The sequence below is a fragment of the Acartia tonsa genome, chromosome 12 (genome assembly GCF_053477335.1).
Source record: "Acartia tonsa isolate MP-2025a chromosome 12, ASM5347733v1, whole genome shotgun sequence".
Lineage (NCBI taxonomy): Eukaryota > Metazoa > Arthropoda > Copepoda > Calanoida > Acartiidae > Acartia > Acartia tonsa.
The window spans coordinates 25,725,326-25,735,757 of record NC_137271.1 but is presented as its reverse complement, the minus strand read 5'-3'; the positions used below and the strand labels follow the sequence as shown (position 1 = coordinate 25,735,757).

The 10,432-nt window shown below is 33.9% G+C and overlaps 1 protein-coding gene across 1 annotated transcript; it reads right to left on the bottom strand.

Moving 5' to 3' along the window:
* Window positions 1–817: 817 nt before the first annotated feature.
* On the bottom strand, window positions 818–9,165 carry LOC145333276 (uncharacterized). The gene is made up of 15 exons (XM_080178407.1): window positions 9,081–9,165; window positions 7,745–7,793; window positions 7,063–7,149; window positions 6,493–6,568; window positions 5,816–5,913; window positions 4,916–5,058; window positions 4,550–4,619; window positions 4,102–4,253; window positions 3,118–3,254; window positions 2,770–2,831; window positions 2,340–2,490; window positions 1,953–2,082; window positions 1,429–1,488; window positions 1,062–1,174; window positions 818–904 (listed from the first exon to the last, which is right to left on the bottom strand). Exons 1-15 carry the CDS (start codon window positions 9,163–9,165, stop codon window positions 818–820), a joined length of 1,500 nt encoding a protein of 499 aa, XP_080034533.1.
* Between the last annotated feature and the right edge of the window lie 1,267 nt (window positions 9,166–10,432).

The window sequence follows — 10,432 nt, the reverse complement described above, 5'->3', positions numbered from 1 at the left end:
GTCAATTCATTTTCTACATAAGTTGTAGCTTGCAAACATAGCCACCCTGTGATCATTTTATGTTTTATATCGACCATTAGAAATCTAGTAAAAGTGGTAATTGGTGACATCTTATTTACATTATGTCCTATACTAGCTAACTTGGTTGATGTTTATTGTCAACCATGGCCCATTTCTACATTGAAATTAAAGTTTTAAACTATTTAAGTTGTTTTCCACACGTTCAAAAATATCAAAGCAGTGATCAAAAGTGATAAGACAATGGACGACCAATTGATGTCACACATAAATAATAATAAATAAATATCTCTTTAATAATCAAAATTATTTTGGAGAAATTTTGGACACAATTAGTTTATACAATCCAATCAAATATAGTACAGTTCTATGTTTTATCCCCCCTTAATAAATTGGGGTTCAAATTAATAACATGGAAAATTGAAAACTATGTCTACGATTTGTTCCAATTATTGTAATTCTAAAGTCTGCAAAACTTTTACTTTTTTAGCGAAGCTACTCTATAACTGATGCTGTCTCTCCGTCTGTCCGTCACGCAAAGTTTTTTTTAGTTAAGCCAAGATTCTATAAGAATATATTTATAACCTAGACAACTATCTGGGATCTAATGTTACGGACCTTTTTCATCTGCTAACAAACTGCTTTCTGCTCTTTTGTAGCGACTTTGCTGTGTTATTATTTTCGACGATATTGGCTGATATTCAAAGAACAAATTGAAAGTCAACAGAGGGTGGAGACATACTGTTATTTAAAACTTTCCCCATCTATTGTTTTACTTACATTTTTAGCCATTAATTTGTTAACAATCCTGAGTAATTTTTAGAGCAAGTTCTTCATTTGTTTCTCCCTTGTTCTCTGCTATTCCATAGAATAATAAGTTGTTTCGCTGAAAATAGAATATACATAAGGTATCTCAAGTGATACCCTTAGTCTCTGCTATTTCATAGAAGTAGTTTGCTTTACTATATGAAACTATATGATGTGTTTTATGGGTGGTTAAAAGGTTTTAAAACAAGCAAAATATAAATAAATAAAATTTCTACCTTATTTTTCTCGTATTCATACATTTTCTCATTGATATCTGAAACTCTTTTAGACAAGGAGTCAACCTCGTCTCGCATCAGCTCTATAGACTCAACTATATGGTTCTGATCAGCTGAAATATAATTATAATCAGCTTTATCTGATCAACTAGATTTGTATGTAATGGCTTGATACTACTTGATGTGCTTGTTCTCAAGATCGTCCAAGCTTTTTCATTTTGGGGGGAGGGCGGCCGGGGTAATCCTCATATCATATTGGTAAGGACGTCCAAGCTTTTAAAGTCATTTGGGGGGGGGGGGATCACCCCTTTACACCCTTCCCATTGGACGTCCTTGCTTGACCTTGTCCTATTAAAGTAAAACTTACCACTTTTGTCTGTATCAATTTTTTCAATGATTTGTGTCTTCAAAGCCGCTGTTTTACTCTCTAAATCACATACTCAAGTTATTTACTTAGTAAAAAGTAGAGTAAAATAAAATACATTAACTTCCAAATTGAATTGTCAATAAATCACCATTTATGACATATAACTCATTTATCTAATATTAACCATTTTTAAGTTCTTTGTTTTAAAATGAAAGAACTATGTGCAATGCATCTCGTGCATTTGTACGGAATCCTTATATAAAAGTAACAGGATCTGTGTGTGTCTGTCTGTACTGAAGGATATCCCTAACCGCTGGACTGATATGGTTCTTCTTTACAATTTAGCTTCTAAAGGTCCTGGGAAAGTTTATAACTATTTTGGGGAAGAGAATCACCACCCTCCAAAAATAAACCGCCCCTAGGTTGAAATACCAGAGACTATTTTAAAGTATAAATGGAAAACTGGGGGGAAAAAGATTAATTTATCTTCCATTTCCCTCTCCCTGTAAAAAAAAATATCTCACCCATTCTTTGTTCGATATCGTCACCAAATCTATCAATAGATTTCTGCACATCTTGAAATTTACTTCTGTTGCTTTGTCTCTCTGTTAAAAAGTTTTTGTAGATTTCCTCAAACTTGTCATTAAACTCCTCCTGATAGTAAACAAAGAATAGTTATTTATCCCATCTTATTATAAACAAATTTCCCCTTTGTAGAAAATATAATTAGTGTTTTAAACGTTTGGACACTCAACTTAATGAACCAACAAATCAAAATTCATCAAAAGTCCCTAAAGTTATTATGCAAACGAAGTAGAAAACGTTATTATAAAACTTTGGGGAGTATTGCAATAAACACTAAGCAGCCCAATGTCCCCTCCCTCCCTGATTCTATGTCCATTCCCGTGTACCTGAAAAGCAAGAGAAATATTTTTTGTAACCAGCATCTCGGAGGTAAACTCGCTCCGAAGGTCTGAAATACTCCGAGAGTGTTCTTTGCTGATTTTAGAGCTGATTTCTGCATTCTCACCCATCACTTCGGTCAGCCTTTCTTCCAAAAGTCTAAATAGATAGATAGATAGATAGATAGATAGATAGATAGATAGATAGATAGATAGATAGATATATAGATAGATAGATAGATAGATAGATAGATAGATAGATAGATAGATAGATAGATAGATAGATAAATAGATAGATAGATAGATAGATAGATACATACATAGATAGATACATACATATATACATAGATAGATACATACATATATACATAGATAGATACATACATATATACATAGATAGATACATACATAGATACATAGATAGATAGTAGGACTGCACCTGATAGAGCTTTCATGTCCACGTAATTTAACCATCAAGTTTTCCAATTCTTCTTTATCCACCTAAAATTAACAGAAAAGTAAACACCTAAAGTAACAGAGTGTCAGTCTGTCTGTCTGTGTGTACCAAATGATATCACTTTATCGGCCTAGATGCCTGAAGGGAAGCTCTTCATAGTGGCTATAAAAAATTACCAATGGCCAATACATAGACAAAATTACCAATGACAGGCCAGTATATATATTATAATTGACCAATGGTAGGCCAGTCTGACGTAAGTTTTATAGGCACTGTAATAAGCTTCTCCTAAAGGGGCTAAAAAGTTTCTAGTATTTTTTTCTAACTTACTTTTTCAGGGGCAGTTTCAGCAATCTGTATAACCGGTTTCACCTCCTCCCTCTCAAACCTGGCGAATTCTTTCTCAATGGCAGCTTTCCAGTCAAACAGGGATCTGTCGATGTTCTTCCGCAGGTCGTACTGGTCAACTAAAAAACATCAAGAATAACACGGTGGTTTCCCATTAAATACCTAGTCGAGCAGAGAACCCCCTACCTGTGATTTTTAAATAAGACGCTCTATGTAGTGCCTAAAAAAGGGACTAAATTTTAAAACTTTTGGCCGAAAAATCCCGAATGATGTCATATCAGAATGAAGGACTATTCTAATATGACTTAATTAGGGATATTAGGCCAAAAGTTTTTAAATTTGTCCCATTTTTATAGGCACTATAAAGAGCTTCTTGAAATAAATCAAAATAAGGGGGAGGGGTATTTATTTTATGGTGTTGATTGTTATCTTAGACTAGGTTAGGTTAAATTCATTAAAAGTTAAGAAATGATGGTGTTTTCTGTGTTCGCTAAAAACTGAGAGGGAAAGCATCCAATGTAAATTATATATTCTAAAAATCAAGCATAATTTTTTTTCACAAATAAACACTTAAAGACTATAAGAGTTGCATAATTTATAATGCAATTAATTTTTAATAATTTCTGTGAAAAAAAAACAAGAAATAATATTCAAAATAAGATATTTTTTTTCTAATTTTATGATCTTGCTAACTACTTGGCAGATTGAATTTTACTTTTCAAGAAAATACTTATTGCTAATAGCATTGTTTTAATCAGTTTTCCTTGGTCACAGCCTTTCCATAAATGGTTTCCACCCTCTTTCATCTCAAAAATAACCAGTCGTAATCGCTAAGCTGCTGGCTATGATGACCTTAGCTTTGTTAAAATGTCTTAGTGCCTCAAATAAAATTTTTGATGTGAGTAATAGTTTTCTCAAATCATTATAGTAATTATATATGCAAGCGGCCAAGCTAAGAAGTATTACCTTCAAAATCTTCAATCTGTTTGAATACATCCTCAAGACACTGATGGTTCTCATTGGCAGTTTTTATAATACTCTGCACCAAGTTGTCAATATTCTCCAAGTGCTCGTCTATCTTGCTCTTACCATTTACGCGGGGAGATGTACGGTCCTTTCTAAAAATAAACAAAAAAAATTGTATGTCAATTTTTTTGCAAAACTGCTTAAATACAAGATAATATTTAGGGATATAGATATAGAAATGCTTCGCTTATAACATTTTATTTTGTTGTCTTAGGAATCAGCATTCTAAAAGTCAGACGAACATGATAATTATTTTACATTGGTAAAAAGCTTTGTAAAACAGTTTTTAAAATGGACGTACGGCATTCTGGTAGAGATTATAGAGTAGCTACGCTTGAGTAATCGTACCTAACTATTACAGGAATTTGTTTTAACATCCTTTTTTTACCTGATTTGTCTTGCATATTCTTGTGTTGTTTTCTTAATTAAAGTTGCTTCTGCTTCAGTTAAAGCTAAACCTATAGAAATATATATTTTTGATTCAGGACTTATAATTGTAATTCTATAACTTTTTTTTTTTAAATAGAGGTGGTCATGGTTGATATGTTTTAGACATTTAGTTATTGCAGTAATTAATGTAGTTAGACAGACAAACACCCCCTCCCCCTCCCAAATATCAAGGACCTTTTACCTAGCAGACCCATCCACCCCTTTTACCCTTCCCATCCTACTAGATTAACGAACTGACCAATAAATGGTGTCCATGTCCATATCCATTTATCGCCTGTCATAATATCTTCATTATTATCATTACCTTGGCAAATAGTTTTCAAACTATTTCTGGAATTCTTCTGATACTGATCAAACTGGCGGTCATATTTGTTTAAATAAGTCTCTACAGCACTCATCTTATCATCATTCAACTGTTTGATAGTATCTTCTAGCTCATTTATAATCCTTAACAGAGATAATTAGAGCCATCATCTTATCGTCATTCAACTGTTGGATAGTATCCTATAGCTCATTAATAATCCTTAACAGAGATAATTAGAGTCATCATCTTATCATCATTAAACTGTTTGATAGTATCTTCTAGCTCATTTATAATCCTTAACAGAGATAATTAGAGTCATCATCTTATCGTCATTCAACTGTTGGATAGTATCCTATAGCTCATTAATAATCCTTAACAGAGATAATTAGAGTCATCATCTTATCATCATTAAACTGTTTGATAGTATCTTCTAGCTCATTTATAATCCTTAACAGAGATAATTAGAGTCATCATCTTATCGTCATTCAACTGTTGGATAGTATCCTATAGCTCATTAATAATCCTTAACAGAGATAATTAGAGTCATCATCTTATCATCATTAAACTGTTTGATAGTATCTTCTAGCTCATTTATAATCCTTAACAGAGATAATTAGAGTCATCATCTTATCGTCATTCAACTGTTGGATAGTATCTTCTAGCTCATTAATAATTCTTAAAGGGATGATTATGACCATAAGTTGTGCAGCAATAACAATTGAGGCAAATTATGTAGCCTTTAAGTTAGTATTTTAGTTTAGTATCTTATACCTTATAAAATTTTACGAAGTTTTAAGCAAATGGACTATAAAACGTGTTTCTAAAACTTTGGTTACCAGTATAATTTACAGTACAATGTCTCCTTCCTTCTTGATTTTATTCTTTAAAAAAAAAACATACTTATTAATGGAAGCATCCAGTAAATCTTCATTTTTCTCCATGTCGAACATCATTTTAGCGCTCATGGGCGATTTAGGGGTTCCCATCTCGCTGACACTCTGAATTTTTTTTCATACAATACTTGATTTTGACTTTTACTTGCATTGTAATTTCCCAGCCATAACCCCCCCCCCCCCCCCAAGAAAAAATTATATCCCCGATGTTAACTGTTAACTACATAATAATATCGATATATTATTTTTAATTTTACATTATTTTGTCAAATATTAAAGTCCCCCCCACCCCAACAAACATATTTACAAAAAAATGGAGGTGCCAAATTTGTTTGGGGTGGGGTACAACCCTTTACCATCCTCCCTTAAACTTCCCTGGATTTGAAAGATTTTAATTTCCTTACTTTTATCAACGATGGTATTGTATATTATATCAGCGGATATAATATGCATGGATATTATAACAGGGGAAATTTGTCATCAATTTTGGTTGTTACTTTAGTACTCATTTATTTTTTCAGTATTTTCCTCTAGTAGTAGGGTAGGGGATGGTTGTAAAAGGTTGGGATGGGGGTGTAGTTACATTAGCCAGCAGAAAGAAACATTTTATTGAAAGAGGCGAAAATATGTTGCAACATCCAAGTAATTATATATATATATATCGATTATTATATTGTATGAAACCTTAAGGTTATCTTCGTCTATTCCACCAACAACACTTCCCTTGCCACTGCGTGGAGAACCAGACTCGCTCTTGGCTCTAAATCAATTCAGGTAATTTACCTCAAAGTGCCTTATTGAACACTGAATCCAACCACCCATAACCCACCCTCCAATTTTTCTATAAATTGAAAATACTAGTGTGGGGTATTTTTGTTTGAATGGGTAAGTATCTATCCATCTAACTTTCTATTCATCCATTAATAAATTCATCAGTTTATCCAGCCATCAATATATCCATTAATCTATAAATCTATCTAACTATCTATCTATCTATCCATCCATAATCTATATATCATTATCTATCTATCTATTTATACATTAATCTATCTATCTATCCATTCATCCATTATTCTATTCGTTAATCTATCTATGTAATCGTCCATCATTCTGTCTATATATCCATCCATCAATCTATTTATCTATACATCTATCCATTTATCCATCCATCATTCTACAAATCTATCTATACCTCTATCCATTTATCAATCTATTCATCCATCCATAAATCCAACTATTTATCCATTAATTTACCTGACCCTAGCGCTCTGATTTTTGTTGATCGAATTCTTGCCTACTTTAGGCTGACCGCCACGATAACTACCAGACTCATGCTGTTCACTTTATAAAATAAACGTATAATTATAGATGTATAATCCAGACAACTACCTGTCCCAATTGGTGGAGACCCTTTTCGTATTCAGAAATTGATTTCTGTTCTCTTGTAGGGACTCGGCTGTGTTTATATTTCTAACGCTGTTAGCTGATTTCGAAGACCCAATACAAATTATGACAGCCTTTCGTGGGCAGAGTTACATATAGCTCATGCCCCCTCTATTACTTCACTTTAATCTTTAACAAAACAAGGATGATAACATCATATTAAAGATAGTCAGACAGACAAACAATCCTTATATACAAGTAATAGGATCTCTATCTGTCTGTTTATCTGTCTTTTTGTACCGAAGGATCTCGCTAATTTCTGAACTGATAAGGTTTTTCTTTACATGGTAGCTTTAGAAGCCTCTAGGGGCATAGCGGCTAGTAAGAAAAAAGGGTTTAATTATATTATTTTTAGATTAAAAGGAAAAGAAAAGAAAGGGGGGTAGTTTTGTTTGTTTATTAATTACGTTCATGTTAGGTTAGGTTAGGTTGTATTGAGTACTAGGTACTCTGCAGGGTATTAGGACCAAATAACTAATATTAATAATTTTACCTAGCAAAACTATCTGCAGAGTTAGAACAAGTAGAATAGCCGGTACTTTCTAGAAACAAAATCATAATCATTTAACAATATTATAATGGATACTATGGCTATTGTGAACTAAAATCAAATGTATGAAGAAAGAGATTGTGGCTGCGGCTGAGCTAAGGGTGTTTACGGTTGAGTGTGGTTTCGTCAAAGGTGTTCAGCTTTCTCACAGTTGCATGGATGCAGCCTCTAAAAGCCGATTGGTTTAGAGTAACGGATAAAGGTTGGCTTTGGCTAAGGAGAGCTAAATTTTAATTTCTGAACAAGGTATGCTTAGGCCAAGGCTTTATATTAGATGGCTAATTCAAGCCGAGCGACTGAGACTTCTTTCTATAATAAACCTAGACTAATACATAGCTACCCTGAACATTAACCCTTAACGGTCGGAGGGGGGGGGGCGTTGAACGCCCCCCCATCCGGTTTTTTCTATCTCATTTTCTGTGTGTGAAAGATAAAGAGCCCAAACTGCTTGACTTTTTAAGTATGGGTATGACACACAACTGGGAGTTAGAATTTTTTGAATATCTCCATCCTGGCGGGCACAGGATGCAAGCAAACCTGGCAGGGTCATCCAGGTAAAGAGCAAAAATATTTTTTTGACTAAAACAAAGCATTTTATCATACCAAAATACTAAAAAATCCTCTAGTAGTACATCCTTATATGAAATACAGGTGTTCAAGTCACTTTCAGGTTCCAGGTATGATCCTGCAGGTCCTGATCCTCCAGGTCTCCAGAAATCTTTAAAAGGCTCCTGTGGCCGCAATTTTTGACTTAGAGACTTCAAATTTTAAACTTAAGCTTTTCTTACATGTCTACATAACGTATTAAAATTTCATGAAGATCCGTTGCCGTTTTCCCGCCGACCGCCGACTGCGGCGGCTGGCAGCTGCCAAGTACAGCTGCGGCCGCTGAAATTTATATTTTGATATTTCTAATGTAAAATTTACATAAAAATAAACATTTTCTGGGAAAAAATTTTTCTTCTAGCTTCAAAAATAAGAAAATTACAGCCGTTTGAAATTTTTAAATAAAAAAAGACCTAAAAACAAAGGTTGTTAAATAAAAGGGTGAAGGAAGCGAAAATTGACTTAGACTTATAAAAGGTCGGAAATTCATTATCAAACAGGGGACTTGCACAAAAAAATTTAGCCCTCTAGCTCTAATAGGAACTGAGATAATTAGGGGGGGCGTTGAACGCCCCCCCCCCCGACCGATTAAGGTGCGGCAAGGGGCCCGACTGTAAAGGGTTAAGCAGTTTACGCGATATCACTGGACCTACGTTAAAATGTAAAAGCTTACCAGTAGAGCAACGACGGATGTTGAGTTTAAAAGCAGGATTGTTGCCGTTTTCTGTGTCTAGGTTTTTTAATACAAAAATTGACATTTTTATATTAGAAAAAAAACAATAGAGGGGGAAGAGGTTAAATAACCTAGTATAGAACTTAATGCCGATTTTTAATTGTGTCTTAGAAAATCAAATAATAGCGTCGGGAATCTTAACACAGCCAAGTCGCTACAGGGGTGGGGTTAGTTCAACTTTAAGGAGCGCTGAAATATAAGAAGGAGGGGGGGGGAGGTGAGAAATACCCACCAAAAAATTAATATTTTAGGTCCCAGGGTTGTTTTAGGCTATTTTATTTTTAGATTGTTTTGGGGCTATTTTCCTGTTCTTTTCTACCATTTCAGCTAAAGAGTGCCTAAAGGCTAGGGATGCAACCGCTAGATAATATAGAAAGTAATTATCTCTGTTGTTTTTTAACTTAATGTCATTGTATTTAAAACCTAGAATTTTCTTGTGCACTGCCTCTGGGCTGGGATCAAATCCAGAATCATAACCTGGTCTCAGTTCAGCCTGAGGATATGCATGGTTTTAGCCCATTTTTAATCAGGCAAGGAGGGAGGAGACAATCAATTATAAATAATCCCTAAAATATATATATAGATCTCTCTAAAGTTAAATGACTATAACACGAGTGAATAAATACATCCTATGATATAAAGTAGTAAGTTTTTTGTCAGAAAGTTAAGATTTCAAAAACTACCGAGCTGATTATGTCATACTTGTTTTCTAGATTTAAGCCTTTGGTTGTTTTTACGCAATTTTTCTGCCTCTTCTTACCCCTTTGAAAACGAAACCCCTAGATTTATATATTGTTTTAATCAGATAGAGAGGGGACAATGAGCTGTTTACTTCATTAGTCACCAAAGTTTTGTAATAACGCTTTCTTATTCGTTGGCTTAAAACCTTTGGGGACTTTTCTTGAATTTTTATTGGTTGGTTTCTTAAGTTGAATATTTAAACGTTCAACCACTAATTTTTATCCACAGTGGGTGTAATTTTGTGCATCATCATTAGGGATATACTTCAATATGTTCATGATTAGTATATTAAAATGTAAAACCAAATATTTCCTTATTATTAGCAGCATTATCTGTCAGACTGTCCAAGTGAGATTTTCTTCTGGGGTTGTTGTCAAGGCTGATACTTCTGTTTAGTTTCCTAAACAAATGGATAGAGTATAAGTAAAGGAAAACAATGGATGGGGAAAAACTGTAAGTCCCCACCCCGTGGACACTGTGCCGACTTTCAATTTAAATATCAGCCAATAGCGTCAGAAATATTAACACAGCCAAGTCGCTACAAAAGAGCA